At 37.5% G+C, this 22343-nt stretch overlaps 2 protein-coding genes across 2 annotated transcripts; one reads left to right on the top strand and one right to left on the bottom strand.

Moving 5' to 3' along the window:
• Positions 1-12051: 12051 nt before the first annotated feature.
• ADG1 (ADP glucose pyrophosphorylase 1) lies at positions 12052-15723 on the top strand. The gene is made up of 8 exons (XM_059594273.2): positions 12052-12420; positions 12516-12812; positions 12920-13369; positions 13877-13980; positions 14131-14242; positions 14433-14531; positions 14818-14937; positions 15355-15723. The coding sequence occupies exons 1-8, from the start codon at positions 12160-12162 to the stop codon at positions 15469-15471; spliced, it is 1560 nt and encodes a 519-aa protein (XP_059450256.1). The 5' UTR covers positions 12052-12159; the 3' UTR covers positions 15472-15723.
• A 2918-nt stretch (positions 15724-18641) lies between these two features.
• Positions 18642-22113, bottom strand: LOC132183416 (uncharacterized). Its single transcript, XM_059596846.2, has 4 exons — positions 21901-22113; positions 20491-21743; positions 20279-20351; positions 18642-19076 (listed from the first exon to the last, which is right to left on the bottom strand). The coding sequence occupies exons 1-4, from the start codon at positions 21991-21993 to the stop codon at positions 18912-18914; spliced, it is 1584 nt and encodes a 527-aa protein (XP_059452829.1). The 5' UTR covers positions 21994-22113; the 3' UTR covers positions 18642-18911.
• Between the last annotated feature and the right edge of the window lie 230 nt (positions 22114-22343).

The raw sequence follows: 22343 nt of genomic DNA, 5'->3' as shown, positions 1-22343 counted from the left end.
CTACAAGCACTATGAATACTTCTCCAAACAAATGACGGTTTTCTACCTCTTCCGGCATCAAGGATAGAGCAATCAGGAAAATACTTTGCTTTTATTATTCTTCCCGTGAGGCTTTCTGGCATCTTCCACATCCTCCAACACTGCTTCGCCAAAAGGGCCTTGTTAAAACACGTAAAGTCCCAAAAACTCATACCACCCCGCCCTTTTGGAAGCCCCATTCAACTGTAGTTCATCCAAAAAATCCTTTTCTCCTTATCCATGTGGCCCACCAAAACTTTTGCATAAGTGAATTGATCTCCGAACATAATGTCTTTAGTAGAAGAAATACACTCATACAATATGTAGGTATAGCTTGTATAACCGCCTTCAGCAAGATTTCTTTACTAGCTTGGGAGAGGAACTTTAGCTTCCAATCTTGGAGGCATTTCCAAACCCACTCAATTATACTCTGAAAAGTCGCTGTTCTCGATTTGCCCAAAAGAACCGGCAGCCCCAAATATGTATCATATCTCTGAGTGGCTGGGATCCTGCCACCTCCAAAATTTTTGTAGCTTGTCAGCCAAAAGGGTATTTTTACTGAAAAAGATCGTTGTCTTGTTTTGATTCATCTTTTGTCCGGAAGCACTCTCGTACAACTACAAAATATCTGTCAGGTTGTTCCATTGTGTCATATTAGCCCTGCAAAACAATAAACTGTTATCGGCAAATAGTAGATGGCTAACTTGGGGTCCCCTCTTGGATATGGGTACTCCCGTCAACCTTCCATCACTACTTGCTTGAATCAGCAACGAACTTAAGGCCTCAGCACATATCAAGAAAAGATAGAGAGATATGGAGTCACCCTGTTTGATGCCTCTAGTCGAGGTAATGCTTCTACAAGGCATCCCGTTTACTAGGACCGAGTATTTCACCGAGGTAACACACATCATAATAAGATGAATCCACATAGTATCAAAACCCATTTGTCTCATAATCGCCTCCAAAAACCTCCAATCCACCCTATCATAGACCTTACTCATATCGAGTTTGACCGCAATAAAGCCATTTTTCCCCCTCATACCAGTATGCATAGTGTGAAGCGTCTCGTATGCCGCTATGATATTGTCAAAAATCAACCGATCCGGGATAAATGCATTCTGTGTGGAGGATATAATATGGGGAGAACTTTTTTCAATCTATTTGCTAAGACCTTGAAAACCACTTTATACATCACATTGCAAAGGCCAATTGGTCAAAATTTCGCGACAGACAACGGATTTTTTATTTTTGGGATGACCACAATATAGGTCAAATTAAGGGCTGCAGGCATCACACCTGAGTTCAAAATATCAATCACAACATTACATACTTCGTCTTCCATAAGCCTCCAATTTTTTTGGAAAAAATCTGCAGTAAACCCGTACGGACCCGGGGCTTTTAGGGGGCCCATTTGGTGAAGTGTCGTGCTGACTTTATCCCTGGAAAATGCCTTCATCAATTCTTCATTCATCTCCACGAACACTCCTGAATTGACATATTGAAAACACGTCTTCATATTCACCACATCCCCTGCAGAAAATAGCCTAGTTAAATAATTCACAAACGCCTTTCTCCACCCTGTCTGGATTCTCCCATAATTGCCCCATGTCATCAATAATTTCTCTAATGAGATTTATGTGCCGCCTTGCTTTAACACATTCATGAAAAAAACGTGTATTTCGGTCTCCTTTTGTAATCCAATTCTCCTTCGCCCTTTGTCTCCACCGGGTATCTTCTTGGTCTAAAAGAATTTGAAGTTCCTTTTGAAGTTTATTACCCTCCTCACAGGCCAGTGCTCCATCTCTCCTATAAAGAGTAAGAATTCTTCTCTTTAGATCATTCATTTTTCCTAGGGGATCCTTATGGTTTTGCTGCCATTGGAAAAGTTTCCTTCTACAACCATTTAATTTTTCATTCAGCCTCTCCCACGGACCGCCATATATATTAGTGGCTCCCCATGCACATTGAATTACCTCATGATAGTCCTCCTCGAGGGCCCAACTTGCCTCATACCGGAAAGTTTGACACCTCTTTCGCCCCACCATCTTACCATCCAAGCACAAAAATAAGGGGAGGTAATCAGATCCCATAGAAAATTCAATCTTAATTTTAGCCTCAGGAAAAAGTTCTCTCCATTCCATATTCACCATCCCCCTTTCAAGTCTTTCTTTTATAAAAGCCATATCCTCCCTACAATTATTCCACGTGTATTTTGGTCTTGAAAAACCTAAATCTGTTAACTCACATTCCTCCAAAGTTTTCTAAAAATATCTCATCTGACTTCTATTTCTTTCACTGCCCCCCCCCCCCCTATTTTTCCGAAGGATTTAAGATCTCATCAAAATCCCCTACACATACCAATGGTAATCGGTTGGATTGTGCCAAGATTTTCAGTAAACTCCATGCCTCTTTACGTTTTGCCACTTCCGAGTGTCCATAGAAGCCCATAAATTTCCATGGGATACTATTAGGACAAGTTCAAATTACCCCATTAATGTGATGTTGGCTGTAATTTTGTACCTCCACATTTACTTCCTCACCCCAAAGTTAAGTCAATCCTCCACGTCTCCCAATACAATCCACCACAAATAAACCAGGGTAACCAAGTTTGTACCTGATTAATTCCATTTTATTATGACGAAGCTTGGTTTCCATAAGGAAAACCAAAGTGGGTCTCTTTGCCTTTACCAACCGGCTTAGGTCTCGAAATACCCGAAGGTTCCCAAGCCCTCGGTAGTTCCAACTTAGAATTTTCATAGCGGTCGGCGGGGCTATCCCGCAGCCTCCGCCTTCCTCGATCTATTAGCAAAAGTCGAGTTACCACTTAGTTAAATGCCATTCTCCATATGTCTACCTTCTTCCCCATTACCTTTTCTTTTCTTCATTTCATGCATGTCACCTTCATCCCTATATTTTCGTTTCCACGTGATCAAGGCCTTCTTAGGGTTACGGCTGGCTGTCTGGGCTGCTTTTATCGTCCTGGCCACGTCAGCAATAAGCAGGCCTGTGTAACCAGATCCTCCTGGGATACATTTCTAGCCTATACTTTCTGGCGTGTACCTAGGATTTCCCTTCATAGTGACGTTACTTCCTTTTGCCACAAAACTGCCAATTCCATCTAGAGATATCCTTTCCCTATTTGGATTCTCACCCTCCATATCTTTAGCATTAGCGCCCAAAAGAATTCTTTCCATTTGCACATTCCGTGTAGGACGCTCCAGCAAACCAATATTACTACCCCCTGAAAATCCGGTGTTGGATCCGCTGTTTCATTTGTTTCCCCCACATGGAAACCATCAACATTCTCCCCTTGATTTCTGCCACTAGTTCAGCTATCTCCCTTACAGGAACGGCTAGTCTGGCTTACAGGAATATCCTTGTCGGAATCCTCCATGTTTCCATTCTCCTCCGTTTGTGGTCCTATCGGATCATTAGTCCTCTTTCCAGCATGGCTTGGGCATGGGTTGATCTACGCTGTTTCTGGGAATCGAAGCCCACAATTCCCGGTTGGAAAGCTTGTCGCCCCTAATTCCGTTCTCCTCGCCGTGTTGGTGATGGAGCCCATAGCCCAAGGCCAAACGGAGTGCTAGACTCATGGTTTCGCAGCATACTCCTCTTTCACACCCCCCCTCTACCGTGTCTGATTATGCCGCATTGGAAACAATACTTTGGAAGCCTTTCATATTGGAACACAATCCAGGTAGACTCTCCCTGCAATTTTAGCATCCGTCCTCTTGAAAGTGGCTTGGATAAATCTATTGAGATTTTGACTCTCAAAAATTCTCCCAAGCCTACGCCATCTGCATTTGTATCGACCTCCTCCACTACCCCGACAGTAGCTCTAATTTTTTTTTCCCACCTCCTTACCCATACAGAGTAATGGCAGATTTAACATTCGTACCCAGAAAGAAGCCCTATCAAAAGATGATTTTGATGGCGATGAATGGCCATCAAAATCCTCCACCAAGAACAAAGGACCTTCAAACACCCATGGCCGCCCCTCAAGGACTCTAGCCTTGTCTCGGATGTTGTCGAATTTGATTAAGAACACATTATCCCCCAATACTTTGAAGATAATGGATCCCAACAGTTTCCACCACCTCAAAAGTGAACTTTTGATGGTCTCCTTACTCACATATCGATCTGCAACGAGTTTCCCTGCAACACAAGAGTGACCCCTTATTGCCACTGCCTGCACTTCTCCCTTTTGGATTTCTATCTCCTCACATTCCACGTCCAGCAGAGGGTGGTTGGTCCACAGTTTAGACATGTCCCCCGCCATTGCATTAGTCTTAGATCTTCACCAGCACGTACTGCTCCCTCAATCTCCAAAAGACAAGGAAAACAACTTCTTTTCAACCCTAGTGAGAAAACGTATTCACCTTGTATATATTACTTCTATACATGTCACGTGCCATAATTGTGTCTCATGCATTCTCTGATCATTATTATATTATTACGAAACGAATGAACAAAAATATCATTACATTATTCTTCTATATATTACTACTCATTAATTGTATTCGTAAAAATTTATCACTAATGACGTTGACCAGGTCGAGATTGCATGACCAGGCTCTAGCACCTCCAGCTCAATGCATAATTTGATGCTACATTAATGAATTACGGAATTATTTGTTCATGAATTACAGAATTGCACATTGATTTGTTGTATTTAATATAATAGTATTTGGAGCAATCTTTTCTTTTGTGGCTTTTTTTTTTTTTTTTTTCCTAATTAACCCATCAAATGGAACTACATCGACGAGCAACCCATATGCATGCACATGCAATGGCGGAGAGACAGGGGGCGACCCAAGGGAGGGCACCCTCGATTAAAAAAAAAAAGTAATTTTAAGTCAAAAGTTGGAGGGCGCCCCTAGTAAAATTTCTCCTTTAATTGGGCAATTTGCAAACTCTAATATGATTGACTGAAATTTATGGAGCTTTTTAATTTATGGAGCTTTTTTTTTTTCCTAATTAACCCATCAGATGGAACTACATCGACGAGCAACCCATATGCATGCACATGCAATGGCGGAGAGACAGGGGGCGACCCAAGGGAGGGCACCCTCGGTTAAAAAAAAAAAAAAAAAAAAGTAATTTTAAGTCAAAAGTTGGAGGGCGCCCCTAGTAAAATTTCTCCTTTAATTGGGCAATTTGCAAACTCTAATATGATTGACTGAAATTTATGGAGCTTTTTAATTGTGATATATCTCTTATTTTCATCATTTTGTTTATCTTATTCTCATAAAAGCAATATTGTTATTTTTTTTGTTAGGTGTGTTTTATATATTTTGGGATTTTGTCAAGCATCAACGAGTTTCAGAAGATTATTGCTAATCTCATGTTTGTTATTTTTATTAATTCATTTTAGGCTAATAGCTATCAGAATATGCTAATAATTTTATTATAATATCATTAGAGACTTAGAGTATGTTTCATTAGACATGAATTAAAACTAATAGATAAATAATTTTTCAGGTTTCTAAAAATTCTTAGATTACATTATGAGCAAGTTAAAAAGCAATTTATGCATTTTTTAAGAAAAAAGATGCTGATTCAAATTCTAAAATGTCTTCCTCGACATCCAATCCTTAAACTTTAGCTCCTGAGCAACGCCCTTCTAAGATGCCAAGAATTGAATCTCAAGTAGTAGAGTTATTTGACATTTCTACTCTACAACATGATCCTGGGTTACGTCCTCAAATATGGGAATATCCTGTTTATCAACGGGATGAAATTATATATGCTTATCTTAAAGTTGGTTCGAATAGGTTCATTCCTTCTAGTAGTTCTGGATATCCGTTTTCGGGAACTGAAAAAAACCGCCGGAGATTTCAATCATCTTGGTATAAGATGTTTGATTGGTTAGAATATTCTAAGGATAAAGATGCTGCTTATTGTTTACCCTGCTTTTTTTTTTTTTTTTTGCTAAAAAGCCAACATGGCGGTTTAGAGGTAGTGCATTTACTATTGAAGGATTTCGCAATTGAAAGAAAGTTAATTATGGTACGCATTATTCTTTTTTGGTCCACATGAGAAATGGGCCATGTTCACCTCATAATAATGCTGTTAAATGTTGTGACAATTTGAAGAATCAATCTCAACATATTGATAAGGTGATAGATAAGTAAACTTTGGAAGAAAAATTGAACAATCGATTGCGATTGAAGACTTCAATCGAATCTATTCGGTATTTAGCATATCAAAGATGTCCTTATAGAGGTCACGATTCTAAAAATCGTGGCAATTTTCTTGAGTTGATAAAACTTGTGTCCAATTTCAACGACGATGTTGCTAAGGTTGTTTTAGAAAATACTCCACAAAATGCAAAATATACTTCACCTCAAGTCCAAAAAGATATTTTACATGTCTTGGCAAAAAGGGTGCGAGATGCAATTCGTGAAAAAATTGGTGATTCAAAATTTTGCATTATTATTGATGAGACACGAGATGAGTCTAAGAGAGAACAAATGACTATTGTTTTGAGATTTGTTAACAAATATGGTTTTATACAATAACGCTTCTTTGATATTGTCCAAGTTAAAGATACATCGACATTGACTTTAAAGGATAAAATATCTGATGTTCTTTCTCAAAATTGTCTTGATATTCAAAGTATTCATGGACAAAGGTATAATGGTGCTAGAAATATGCGTGGTGAATAGAAAGGATTACAAGCATTATTTCTTAATGAATGTTCTTGTGCATACTATGTTCATTGTTTTGCACATCGATTACAATTAGCATTAGTTGATGCATCTCGAGAGGTAACTGTTATTCATGATTTCTTCTCAAATTTGAATTTCATTATCAATGTGGTTAGTGCTTCATGTAAACGTCATCGTGATTTGTAAGATGCTCAAGAAGCAGATATCGCATAATTGATAGCTATTGAGGAACTTGAAACTAGAAAATGAGCTAACCAAATTGGCACTTTGAAACAAGCTGGTGATTCTCGTTGGTTTCTCATTTTTATTCTATTTGTAGCCTACTAAGGCTGTTTAATCTTACTTGTTTAGTACTTGAAAAGATTATAAAAGAATGATACACTTACTCTCAACGTGGAGATGCTAAAACTGCTTATGAAATGATTATATCATTCAGATTTATATTCATTTTACATTTGATGAGGGAAATTATGGGTACCACTAATTGTCTTTGTCAACATTTGCAACAAAAATCTCAAGACATCTTGAATGCTATCCAACTAGTTTCTAATACAAAAGTACTACTCCAAAAATTGAGGAATGAAGATTGGGATAATTTTTTTGAGAAAATAGTCTCCTTCTCTAAGAAATTTGAAATAGACATTCCGGATTTGGGTGCTCGTTATGTTAAAGGCCGAGGTCGTCTTTCACGGGATCACATTACGGTGGAACATCATTATCATTTTGATGTATCCAATGCTGCTATAGACTTTCAATTGCAAAGCTTGATTGTAGATTTGGTGAAAAGGCAATGGAACTCTTGACACTTAGTTCAGCTTTGGATCCAAATGATGCTTATAAATCATTTAATATCGATGATATATGTAGTCTTGCAAAGAAGTATTATTCTCTTGATTTTTCTGAGCAGGAAAAAATTATTTTGAGATTTCAGTTGAAGCATTTTGAAGTTGATATGTTTAATCATCTGAAACTACAAAAATTGTCTTCCATTGCGGAATTATGTCGAGGATTGATAGAGGCAGGAAAATCAAATACATATTATCTTATTGATAGATTGTTTTGACTCTTCTGGTGTCTACAGCAACTACCGAACGAGAATTTTCAGTAATGAAAATTGTTAAAACAAGACTTCGTAACAAAATGAAAGATGAGTTTCTTGGAGATAGTTTACTTATCTACATTGAAAAAGAAATTGCTAAAAAATTCGATTCAGATTTGATACTTGATGATTTTGTTTCTTTAAGATTGCGTAGAATGCAATTTTAGGTACTTTGTATTTTGTATTTTTCTTTACTTTTGTACTAGTGCCTATACGGTAACTGATATATGAATTTAGCATATATTTATGAAGTCAGACAAATATGCTTTTTATGATGCATATATTGTGGTATAATTTCTTTTGATTGTATTTACCATATTATAATAAAAATATAATATATAAAGAGAACAAAAAAAAAAAAAAAAATTTATCATTATATTTTATTATTTTATTGATGCCCCTTGTATAATGAATTCCTGGATCCGCCACTATGCACATGGACAACCTATACATATGCATGCACTCTTTTCTTTACATAAAAAAGAGTGCCGTAGGATTAATTAAGTCATGCAGACGACAAGAAAAATGGAAATTTAAAAAGGCCGTTGACAAATGGTCAATAGAGGATGAACTCCATATAATTGTATCTTTTTTCTTTTTCTTTTTTTTTTTTTTTTTTAATGGAGTCTCAGGATTTCATTAATCAAAATAACGTAGCTTTCTCGGTACATAAAATATCATGAATAAATTTGGAGTATTCTTTGATCTAAATTTGCTATAGAGATCATTAAATTGCCTTCTTTGCTAATCTATCTATGAGCGGCCATATTTACTTTCCTCTTAATATGCCTCGTGCTCTAAGATCTAAAGCTGTGAAGTGTAATCTTTGCATCCTCTGTCAGATAAATTTAGCTCCTCTTACAATTGCAATATTAATAGTCATTTGGTTTTCCAATTGGGTTAAGATCTTAATTAGTTCCTAATCTCTAATCCGATACAAATGTAGGGTTCAGTTCCGATTACCTCAATGAATTTGGGTTTTCTAGCTATGACATTCGTCATGCATCCTCATGCGTTTGGTCTACATGTTCTTGGTTGTGTTTTTTGTACTGGTTCTATATGTTTTCTTTTTATTTTCTTTTAATTGAAAACACAAGTCTTTGAAAGTTTGTAGCGTAATCCTCTTTTGTTAATTAGTGTAATCATTGAAGAACAAAGTTCAGTGTTAATATTGCAAAAGGTGTGGGCATTATAAATCCAAGTGTCCAAAGCTAAAAGTAAAGAGTAATGTGATAAGCTAAGTTCTTCTTCTGTGGTTTGTGATGCAGAAGAAAATTATGAGGGTTTTAAAATTTGTTCTTAGTATCCGTACAGTTATTGTTTATAAGTATCGTTTAACATAAGTGGGTCATTGATATTGTTTGTACTTTTTATGTCTCCTAAAAAGGATTGATTTACTACCTATAAGTTAGTCAATAGTAATTTAGTCTTGATGGGAAACGATGTGGCCCGTAAGAATATATGTTGGTATCGATACGATCATAATAAGAATGCATGACAAGATTCTTAGGACTTTAACAAATTTTTTCTCTACTATTTTTTGTAGTTCATATTTTGATAGTAAATTTTCTTCCGATCATCTTCACTTGTAGATATGTGAGTTTGTTAAGTCAAAACCATGTTAAATCTTAATGTATGTGTGATTGATTTTTTTTTTTTTTTTAATTTTTTGCTTTTTTAAGGATTCTAAATTTATTTTGTCACAACACTAAATCCAGAGAAAGAAAGAAGGAAAAAAGGGACAAATTAAAATTGGTAAAGTAAAAAATATATATGTATAGGAAAAAGAAAAGGAACAAGGATATTGAAGAGTTTTGAATGGCATGGGACATGATTCCACCGAGTCAAAGCACGTTTTGCAATATATTCTTCTTGGGATGGTCAATAGTACATTATTTCCTAGGGACCATTTTCCTGCTTTCTATCATTTCACTCGTGGAAGTGGAACCAGAAGACATACAAATATAGGAAATCGTTTTTGTTTGAATTATTACCATATATATATATATATATATATATATATATATATATATATATATATTTGTTCCAAGTAAGATTTAAGTCATATATTTCTCTTTCTGTGTTTAACTAAGAAAAGCTAAACCAACTCATTCCTCTTGATCAAGGGATCCATCCGGATCACCATCACCATAGCCTGCGTCCACATGCATAGATCATTTTAACAAACATTCTTAAACTAGTTGCCAAATTACCATTAACTCATATGCCAAAAAGGTTCCTAAGTTTGGGATGATTCTGATATTGACGTGCAATCCGGCCCATCTATGTTCCCTGGTAATTGGTATCATCCATCTCTCTCTCTCTCTCTCACTCTCACCGTACACATCGTTCAAGATGGCAGGAGGAGATGTCAGTTGGACCAACATCTTTGGTTTCATCTTTAAAATGTTTGACTCCATTATTCTAGTCCACCCATCTATTCCTCTTCCAACAATAAAAACAAAAGAAAAATGACAGAAAACTTGAGAGAATGCAAGTTTAAACTGCATGAGGAACATCTTAACTCTCTCCCTCTCTCTCTCTCTCTGATCAATGTTTATGAGTAAGAGGTCATGGGTTGAATAATTAATTACAGTTAAGCGTAGAAGATCCTATCAATAATCCTCACTGCCTAGCATTTTAAATACGAAAACGTCGAAAGAGAAATCTAAGGGGTGTTGTTGTACAATTTTATAGCATTTTGGATGGTTCTCGAGTGTCACCCCCACAATTTGTGCTGATGGCTGTTTGACCCTTTTTTTTAACAAAAAAAAAAAAAAAAAAAGTGTCGAATTTTGAGGGTATTTCCAATCTTTAGGGCCGGGTGTAGTAAGCATCATGATACTCTCCTACTATCCTCCCCACACCTCACCTTAAGTCCTTAACCTGCTTGTTTTCCATCATTAGTTCCAATAATGTGTTGTGGGTGCTCAATAAACCATATATTCTTCTTCTTCTTCTTCTTCTTCGTCTCTGTATGATAAAATTCTTCATCATCCCCCTGGCCTCCTCAAACTGGGACCCCCCCTCTCTTACTTTCTTTGTTTGAAACGATCGATATTAATTGGCCTTTCAAATAAAAATTCGTCACTTGGGTACTGCTTAAAAAGAATAAAAAAACTTGTGTATGTGAAAATATACAAAAAGCATTTGGCATCTCCTCCACTGGACCAAACAGTTGACATACATATATATTCACTCACCCAGCTGGTTTGGTGCGAGCAGCTTTAACTCGATCTGTTATTTAAACATACGGTATAAAAATAGATGCTAACTAATTACTTCATGATGGTGCGCTCTTCTAGGAAGGGGCGATCATTTTTAATTAGCATGAAGCCCAAAATTCCTTCAACTATAATAAATCTTCGATTATTCGTGCAAGAAGATGAAAATTATTTAATTATATACTTTAATATATACAAAAAGCAGAGACCAATGTCGTAGCCTCCAACGAGAGAATGCTTTCGTCCCTATGATTACACCAAGTCTCGTTCCTATGGGGTTTACGAAGCAATTGAAAATGTGAGAAGAGCGAGAGAGGGGAGTTATGATGGCGATCTTAATTAGTGGTTGTTGCGTGCAAGCATGGTCCCAAACCCAGATCGAGTATAGAAATCCATCCAGGAAAGTGGGATTTCTTTTAGAGATCCATAACCCATAATCCCGTCAGGGAGGCCTATTACTATTAGTTCTGGGCCTTATGGTCGTAGTCTACATGGCCCACCTAAATTGCCCGCCCAATTTAGATGAAGTTGGACGGGGAATATATTGGGTTCAAAGTTGCCCTACGACGAGATGAGATGAGATGAGATGAGCTGACATGAGTTTTGAAGGTTGGGCCTTGGAAGCTCGGTCCATCAAAACAAAGAATAGATAGATGAGTTGTTTTGTTTTTTAGCAGGATACAACGGACGGTGCTCAACCGTCAACGTGTTGGGTCATGAATGATTGTCACATGTGAGCCATGGCGTTTTCCGATCCAATCACGATATGACATCACCCACCATTAAACAATTGGTAATTAAAAGAAAGCTTTTTTGCTTTGTGATTTGTGACTCGTTCTTTTCTTCATGAAAATGATTAATAATAATAATAATAATAATAATAATAATAATAAGCAAGCGCGCGTGATGCCTAAAATGCCCTATCTGCCCCGTGGATGCCGAAAGGCGAGAGCGGGTGCGAAATCGAAGGAGGAAGGGGCAAGGTCCGTTGCGTAATATCAAGGGAAACGAGTGGCTAAAACGATTCCCGAGGCCGCATCTTCCCCTTTGCCAAAACAGAATAAACCAATCAACAATCAGAGTCCCCTCTCGTACTCTAGTGACTAGGGGCAACCTGACTCAGACTCACTCACTGACTAGCAAGATGGCGTCCATGGCAGCGATGAGACTGATGAGAGTGCCATCGTCTAACGGATCTTCATCCAATGAGAGGCGGAGGAGTGAACACGCTGGCACTGCTAGTCTATCCTTCTCGGCTTCTCAGCTCTGCACCGGCAACCACAGGATCGCCGCTTTGGGAGTCGTACGTCGCCGCAACAGAAACTCCGCTCCCGCGGTCGTTTCTCCCAAAGCCGTTTCCGACTCCAAAAACTCCCAGACTTGTCTCGACCCGGACGCCAGCCGAGTCCGTCCTCCTATTCTCTCTATCTTTCTCTCTGTTTTTTTGTATTTAATTTAATCCAAGCTCATCTAATTGGATTGAGTGTGATTGTTATTCAGAGTGTGCTGGGTGTCATTCTGGGCGGCGGAGCAGGGACGAGGCTGTACCCGCTCACGAAGAAGCGCGCGAAGCCGGCGGTTCCTCTGGGAGCGAACTACAGGCTGATAGACATCCCGGTGAGCAACTGCCTCAACAGCAACATCTCCAAGATCTATGTGCTCACGCAATTCAATTCCGCCTCTCTCAACCGCCACCTTTCCCGCGCCTACGCCAGCAACATGGGCGGTTACAAGAACGAGGGCTTTGTGGAAGTTCTCGCCGCCCAGCAGAGCCCCGAGAATCCCAATTGGTTCCAGGTCACTTGCTTATGAATAATTTGAGTTAGAATTAGATGTAATTGTTTGTTTTGATCGAATCAGAATTTACATTTACTTATTATTCCACCTACATATTATATACACAGGGTACTGCCGATGCCGTGAGGCAGTACTTGTGGCTTTTTGAGGAGCACAACGTGTTGGAATACCTGGTCCTTGCTGGGGACCATTTGTACCGAATGGATTATGAGAGGTTCATCCAAGCGCACAGGGAAACCGATGCCGACATCACTGTGGCCGCACTGCCCATGGATGAGAAGCGCGCCACCGCCTTTGGTTTGATGAAGATTGATGAAGAAGGCCGCATCGTTGAGTTTGCCGAGAAACCCAAAGGAGACCAGCTCAAAGCCATGAGGGTTGATACTACCATCTTGGGTCTCGACGATGAGAGAGCAAAGGAGATGCCTTACATTGCTAGCATGGGTATTTATGTTGTCAGCAAACATGTCATGCTGGATCTGCTTCGACACAAGTTCCCTGGAGCTAATGATTTCGGGAGTGAAGTTATTCCCGGTGCAACTGCCATTGGGATGAGAGTATGTTTCATCGTTTCCTCTCAATTACTTCGTTTTTTTTTTTTTTTTTTCCTTTATCAAATAGAATGAAGAAGGAAAAGAAGAAGTATATTTCCCAATTTATCTATCTTGACGAAATCCTACTTAAAGGTCAGTTATCGGGCCATCCTTCCCAATGGGCAATGGGTACTGTATGGCCATCATAGATAGGCTTGCACTTACTCCATAAATATGGAAAGTGTGTGCTCAGTTAGACGCAAAACCAGTAGTATGTTCTCAAGTTCTAGTGAATTCATGTGTACGATCAGCAATTTGAGCTACATTATATATTCTAATATTTATTTGATGGTTGCAAACATCTCATTCTAGGAACTGAGAGTAAATGCTTTATATGGAAATTTTTGAATGAAAAATTGATACATCATCGTTTGCAGGAGGTTTTTCAGTATAGAGAATTATTTTTTGCCTCTGTTTCTGCCTTCACTTCTCCAGAGTATTAATTGTTTTTTAACTTCTTAATCTTTGTAGGTGCAAGCTTACTTGTATGATGGTTACTGGGAAGATATTGGTACAATTGAGGCTTTTTATAATGCAAATTTGGGGATCACCAAAAAGCCAGTGCCAGATTTTAGGTAGCTCTTGTTCTAGATTTATTTTTTTGGTTCGTGGATGTTACATTTTTTTTGTACACCTATTGATGTGTTTTGTCATGCTATCACCCTAATATTAGAATTTGATATGTCTACATGACTCTGACTTTCTTTCTTGACTGATCCTTACAGCTTCTATGATCGTTCGTCTCCCATCTACACCCAACCTCGGTATTTGCCTCCATCCAAAATGCTTGATGCTGATGTCACGGATAGTGTTATTGGCGAGGGTTGTGTAATAAAGGTAAGTTATTGGTATGTAGCTTTTGCAACCTGCTAAGAGGTTGTATTTTCTGGTATCTTCATTGCATCATACTCTCGTCTCTTTGTCTCTTGAATGTTTGACAAAACTTACATATATGTTTTCTATTGCGGCAAATATGGTGGTGACCCAATAATTTATGGGAATTACACTCCTTGTCATCCTCTTGCAGAATTGTAAAATTCACCATTCTGTGGTTGGGCTTCGGTCTTGCATATCAGAGGGTGCAATCATTGAAGACACGCTATTGATGGGAGCTGATTACTATGAGGTAATACCTGCTAAAGGATTTACAACCTGTTGTTTTTATCTTTTAAGTTGAGATGTGATTTATCCTTCAAGATAAGTAGCGGCAGGGGTAGAACTAAGATTTTGATTTTAAGAGTGCTGGACTGCATCTAATTTTATTTTTAGGGGCCAAAGTGAAGAAAAAAAAAGACCAGAAATATATTTTTTAACAATTTTAAAAGCTAAATTTGTATTTAATATCTTTTGTAAATAATAAATGTTGTGATGCACTGGTTATAATTGTAAATTTGTTATGTTTTTTTTTTCAGACGGATGCAGACAGGAGGTTTCTAGCTGCAAAGGGTAGTGTTCCAATCGGTATTGGCAAGAACTCTCACATCAAGAGAGCTATAATTGACAAGAATGCTCGAATTGGGGACAATGTGAAGGTTATGATCTTATCAACTTACCATGAATCTTTTAAGTTGTTTCTACTATGAAGCCTCGTAGTAGATGATTTTTTGCCTCTTTTCACTTTGTTTTGTGTTTTTTTTTTTTTTTTCAACTTAGTTCTTGGAGTTCCAGGGTATTATTTTCTGGTGAAATTTTCAAGTAACTGCCTCCTATGCAAGAAAATAAGTCATATTGTTATTGAAAATGATAACAATGAATTGAAATTTACCCAGTTTCAATTGATATGGACAGACACACATACACACTGAGTCACTGACGCAGCTTCAAAATTTCCACATGCATATACTCTATGCAATCTTGTGCTCGTCATTATGCTTCTCTTTGCTTCTTTTTCTTTTTTCTTGTTTTCATTTTGCTGGATGCCTGCCTTACTTAAAAAGATTTATTTTCAGATTATCAATGGCGACAATGTGCAAGAAGCAGCAAGGGAAACGGATGGGTATTTCATTAAGAGCGGGATTGTCACGGTGATCAAGGATGCCTTGATTCCCAGTGGAACCGTAATCTAGAAACGCCTTCAGCCGGTTCCTACTGGCGACGAAACTTGTTCCGAGTTCTTGGTTTGAGAAGCTGTTGTAGGAAGTATACTTGCATGAGGCTCTGTTTTCTAGTTCTGATGTATATTTCCCACTAGTATAATGTATAATAGAGGAAGAGACCTCAAAGTTATTTTTGTAAAAGTCTTTTTCTACTTGAATAAGAAGCTTTCGTCTCCTACCAAAAAAAAAAAAAAAAAGAAAAGAGAAGCTCTTGTCTACTAATGTCTGCATGTTTCCCCTTTACCTTTTGCTTGCATAAAAGCAAATATGATATTCTATGGCTGGTAACTCGTAAGAGCATTCTCAATGGAGGAGTCATATTTTTATGTAAAATGGCTTTTCAAAACTCACTTTTATCTAGTTTAGTTAAGTCATTTTTAAATGTCTCTACATCCGATTAGCTATATTTCTATATATTCTATTAAAATATTATTAAAGCAATAAAAGTTTTGAGAAAAAGAGAACATGTGAGGAAAAATGGGAAAAGTTTTGGGAAAAAAAGAACATGTAGAAAAAAAAAAGTAAGAAAAGATTTGAGAAAAAAGAGAAAATAGGTGAGAAATAATAAAAAATAAAATAGCTCCCTTGAAAAGTGCCGCTACATTTAGCTGTTTTTTTTAGCTCTTCTAATCAAATATTTATTTTATATTTTCTTTTAGCTAATCCAATGTAGGGGGTTTTTTAAAACATTTAAAGAGCTATTTTAGATAAAAGTAACATTTAGCTTTTCTATTGAAAATGCTTTAAAGTGTCTACTGGGAGTCGCTATTAATGCTGAGTGGTCTTGTTTGTGTGGATCACTCATCTCCCAGTCACCTCCTCTGACCGACCAAAGAAATCTTTCTCGTTTTGAAGCTCTTTGGACACGTGATCAGTCCAGCTCTGTCATCTTGGGCTCAAACTTTTTTTGGTTCCTTTGCTTTAACCCAATGTAAAAAAGTTGAAAACTTGGAACAAAGAACACTTTGATAGACTGATAGTATTCAAACCTCCATCTCTAAAATATTTGTTTCCATTGACCGACTCTATCCAGCATCTTCCCGCTGAGAACCTCTTTGAGGAACATCAGCTCAAAAATTCTTTGCAACAACTCCTCATCAGAGATGAAATTCTCTGGAAACATAAATAACGAGAACAATGGCTAGTAAGCACCAAGGATGTCTACACCAAATTCTTTCATCTTTCCACCACCATCCATAGAAGACAAAATACCATTGATCTTATTTGTGATCCTGAAAGTCATTGGCTCTACAGGATAGATATAGAAAAAATCATTGATTTTTCTTCACTGATTAGTCTTTGCAATGTCATTTACGACCATCTCAAAAGTCATTGCCAATTGGCTAAAGAAATTCCTCCCGAAATTTACCTCTCCATACCAATCTGCATTCATCCCAAGTAGGAAAATTCAAGATAACTCTATTTTGGTTCACCAACTCTTTCATACTAGGAAACACATAACACATAGGGGTTTCATGGCCACTAAACTTGACATGGAAAAGGCATTTGACCAGATGGAATGGCCTTTCCTCTTCCGTATCCTAGAAGACAAATCTAGGCTTCCACTCCACCTTTGTAGGCTGGATCTCCAAATGCATTTTCACTCCCACCTTTCCTGTTCTCCTAAATGGTAGTCCATTTGGTAAGTTACAATTGAGTCTCCTTCCTCTTCACAATTAGTGCTGAAATTCTGTCCCATCTTTTTTTCAAGGAGGAATGCCAGTGTACCCTCAAAGGTATCAAAATATCTCGCAATTCTCCTATGATATCCCATCTTGTTTTTGTGGTTGACCTAATTATCTTTGGTCCAATGAGGCCATTTCAATTCAAACTAGTCTTGAGCATTATGCCGAGTGGTCCGAACAAAAAATCAAAAAAAAAAAAAAAAAAAAAAAACCCTTTATATTCTTCAGCAAAAAGCATAAAACCCCATTCAATCCTCAACCTCAATCGCCTTCCACCAAAAGCTAAACATATTATTGGGCTTTCAGTTTTCTTCAACCGATCCAAGACTAAACCCTTTGAAGATCTCCTCTATGGCATTGTAAAAAAAATACTGCTTTTGTAATCTTGCTTGTACTTCAGTCCCATATATATACGAAGGCATATCACACCAACTTGACAGCTAAATATTCTACATGTGGTTTTATTTTATTATATTATATTATATTATTTATTTATTTATTTATTTTGACATGTCCACACAAGAGAAGGGAGATGGGAGATTCGAACTAGTGACCTCTGCTTTATTAGGCGTGATCCACAACCAATTGAGCTAATCCTTGAGAACATGTGGTTTTATTGAATAGTCTAATTGGAGCTAAAAAGTAAATTAACAGATCGAACTACCTCCATAAAACATGAAAATTCGTATTTCTTAAGAAAATTGTCTTTTGAGACTCTGATAGAATTCAGGTTGCTCTATATCTATATTGTTCACGTAAATTACTATTATCTGTACACTTGATGCTAGCAGCTTCACGATTTTGGAGTTCCTATTACAGCTTCTTTGATTATTCGTCTCCAAGCTATACAACCTCAAGTGTATTCCTTAACCCAAAATGCTTGATCTGGATGCTGATGTCAAAGAATATTATTGGTTAGGTTACGGTTGTACAGTAACCTGGTTAAGTTATCCTCGCTTTCTTGTTCTTTCTTCATCTTATAAAATGTAATACCTTCCTTAAACAAACTAATGCATTTGATATATGCAAAAGGTTAAGACAACTTTCATCATCCAAAAGGCCTTCCTAGTATTAATACTTATTATACACGCAACACACAACACAGATAGATGTCAAAACAAGTGTGTGTCGAAACTGTGGCGAAAGAGACCCTGCTAGATGCTGCTGCCGTGCTCCTTGTCACCTTGATCGCCAAAAACGCTCAAAACTTCAGTTATAACCATTTGCTCCACTTCCTTCCCAACCCAGCAAAAAGCATGAAAGAGACTGTTACATCTAGTCAACAAAAATTTGGTTTCCTCAAATAGGTATCTACACCACATTAAAAGTTGACATTATAGTTATATCATGGTCTAATAAGAGACAATGCAGTACATTGTATATTAAGTCATACATTGAGGTTAATAGAGAGTCCTTAGAACTCATTCAGCTAAAGCTATTTACAGTTTTTACCCGTTAAAAACATCCAACCATGTATAACTTTATATTCCTTCCGGGTTTGTTAGTATCAAGAGATACAACTCTTGACAATAGAGCAATATCAACACCACAACTAAGGTTGTTTAGAAAAAGAACTACCTAGAAATTTACAGAATTAACAAAACACGTATCTTCTACCCCTGAGACCGGCTTGTTCCTGCATTAGGTTCAGAAAATGAAATAAAGTTACCTATCAAACTAAACTAGACTGTGAAATAACAAGATCACACTTCCCATGTACTAGGTTCATCTTCTTGTAATTGTTGAAGAATCTTTGGCCATCATGTTCTTCCATTTATCCTTGAGATCTATTGGTGTACGAGTCGCATGAAACATATGGCGACCGAAATCCAAAATTTTCCTCCAAGGGAGATTTTTCTTTGTTGAATTTGAAAACCTATGCACTCCTTCCTGCAACAAAAGAGTATTTAGTAAATTTAGATGCCAACAAGTCGAGAGAAATTGAACCTCAGGCATGTTTCTCTCTTTCTATCCTAACCTATAAATTCTAATCTCGGTTTAATAAACTGCAACTTTTATACCCTGATGAACAGAAATATATCATCCTTTAGTGAACGTCATTTTGATGTTCTCTGAAACCAAGCTGTTTTCAAGAATAATTCATTAGAATCAGATTTCAAAATATGTTTGCTGTGCATTTTTTTTTAACTGTTTTCTGTTCTCTTTTTTGTTTTAGTAGTTTTCAAAATGGAAAGCTATTCTCATAAAACAATTCCGAACAAGTCCCAAGTACTATACTGATTAGCAGTTTCACATACAAAATATCATTGAGAATTTTTTTTTTTGATGAGTAATTTTTTGTTAGGGAGGGGGAAAGGAAGTTTCAAACTAGCAACCTCTATTTCATTGATAATTTTTTATAACAATTTAGAAACAAACAGGAAATAGTCATGGAAGGTGGAACTTGAAGAAGATGACGAAAAGGATGATGAAATCCAGCACTCACAGGTTGTCAATCAGTCTTTTTTTAAAAAAAATTTTATGATGAGGAACCCTTCCATGGCAGGGCCATTTCGTGTATCCACCCTTGTCAAGTAAACTTCAGACCCATGTAAAACACCTCCTCCACACAGATCGAGTAATACTCCGGCTTCGACGGTAGGTTGGCCCCAAAAATTGTTTTCACCCAAGGAGATTCGAATCTTAGACTTGATGAAAATACCACCAAGACCAAAGCCCTTACCACTTGAGCCAACCCCTTGGGGTTTATTTATGTTCAATTCTCTTTTCTGCTATCATTAATTATATTAACACTCTGCATGTATGCTGTCAAACTGTATCCATATAAATTAACCTGTTTAGATTTCCAAGCCTTCACCAAACGCTAATATGATTTTAGTAGAGTGGATTCTCCAGGTTTTCGGTCATTAGGGTCACAAAAACAAAGCAAATATATATAGCAATCATGCTTGTGTCAGCAAAAAGAGAAAGAGAGAGATTACAAAATCAGCAAAAAGAGAAATCTGATTAAAGGGAAGGGTGTTAGTAATATCAACTAGAATGAGCCCATGCTCAGTGATATTTGTTGATTATATCTCTTAAGGTCAAAACCATTAGACATGACATGCAAGAATACGCCCATAAAATCATACCTTTAACATATCTTCTTCTTCGAGTGTCCAGTACAGTCTCTTTCGCTTCGCACTTGGAAAAGTCATCTTTGTGCTGCATGTTAGAACAGCAAATTAACTTACGAATAATGGTTTGAGCACACCAAACACTACCATTAACTATTATTCTCACTCCATTTTCACATTCTCCACATTAAAACTCATAAGAAAATAGATTTAGATGAATAACTCACAAATGCTTAGGCGACTCTCGGGGGTTTTTCGCCTTTTTGGAGGCAGAAATCTTCTTATTCTTGGAGGGGGCAGCTTTCTCATTTGGTTTCCGAACATTTTTCTCTGGGGAGTTACTTTTCTGAGAGGATGATTTCCTTGGTGAATTGACATCCTGGGGCCGTGCCTTCTTACGAGCTCTTCGTTTGAAACGCCTTTTTTTATGTCGTGCTGAGAGTGTCTCCGTGTCTGTATCATTAGTTTCCAAAGGAACATTGGCATTTGAAGGAGCTATGGGTGCTTCTAGCTGCATTTGTTCTTCATCCTCTGTTTTACCTTGATTTTCCTCAGATAACTCAAGATCATCCTGTGATCCTTCTTTTGATGCATGAAGTGTACCATCCGCAAGCATCTCTTCGTTTACATGGCAAGCATTCAAAACCTCTTCTTGCCCTTCCTCCTCTTCAAAAATTCCTTCATGCTGACTGTCTTCCTCTTCAAGAATTCTCTCATGCTCACTGTTCTCTATTAGTTGTGAATCCTCTGCTTGTATTTTTTCTCCATCTTCTGCAAATTCAGACCTTGCTTCAGATATGGTTGCCTCTTTGGATTTATCTTTGATTATGGAATCCTGTAGAAGCTCTTTCCCTGGAGTAATCCCTCCTTCTCTAAAATGTACATTATCACTAGCATCGGGTGTAGAAGTATTTGCGCACGCTTCATTATCAACCACTATCTTACGTTGATGATTGCTGGCTAACCCTGCATCGCCCCTTTCATTTTGTTGATCCTCCTCATCATGCACAGATTCATTCTGGCCTCCACCATCATCACGCTGCCATGCCTCATGATCAGGCCTGCTTGTATTTCCCACATGTACTGATAAATCGGGCTCTTTGCTCTGAGATTCCCCATCTTTCTGGTTCTTTCCATTACCAGCCACGGCATTTTTATCTATAAAATTCACCAAAGCTTGCTTCGCAAACATGGCCTTTTTCCTCAATTGTCGAGTCTCTAGAATCGCTCTTTTGTACGAACAATAAGGGCAGTAAAAGTGTCCCAGATCATCGAATTTAGGGTTGCAGCACATGCACTTGTCGTGGAGTGCAACCGGGCAGCCAATTTCGCAACAAACCAACAAATCTCCACCTCTATTGCACCTTATACAAGTATCTTCCTTTATCCAATCTATATCCATACCATCAACAGTCTCGTCATTCAGATTATGAGCTGCATCGCAGGTTTCAGGCACAAGCCTTTGCATATAATCATCATCCTGTGAAAAGATACATACATTTTGACGATTTTCAAAAAGTGGAATATGGAATTTATAAATGAATTATCTCTGAATTTTTCTTTGTAAATTGTATGCATATATGCGCAGCAGAACTCAGAAATGATACCGTAGAAAATACTAAAAAAAGAAAAAAAACCTGATTGAGGAGAGGAAGTGCCCTAGCGGTTGCCGTGGTAGTAGTTGAGGTGGGGGGTTTAGGCCTACCCCCGCGGCGAGTCTTGCTTCTCATAATCGATAATTTCAATTTTCAAGTGGTCACAGTCCCTTCGTCTTCTCTTCTCTCCTGTCTTTGGAATTGCATTCAGACTCCGGAACGAAGGCCTCCCCTCCCAACTCATCTTGGCCCGAGTCAACCCTATTGGGCCAATGAACTCAAAGCGTTCGAGCCCCCATTATAGATCCTAATTTCCCATATTATATTTGAAAAAGAAAAGTGAAGTCAATTTTAATTTAATTTAATTTTTGTTAAACGGGTTAAACTTATTTATTTAATTTGTTAATTTTATCTTTGGTTTGTGTTGAGTTCACGAGCTATATAAAAAAAATGCTATTCCTAAATATCATGTAATATATATATAA

Source organism: Corylus avellana, chromosome 5, assembly GCF_965113065.1.
Source record: "Corylus avellana chromosome 5, dhCorAvel1.hap1.2, whole genome shotgun sequence".
Lineage (NCBI taxonomy): Eukaryota > Viridiplantae > Streptophyta > Magnoliopsida > Fagales > Betulaceae > Corylus > Corylus avellana.
Note: the sequence above shows the minus strand (reverse complement) of the source record. Positions and strands in the feature narration are given on the sequence as shown.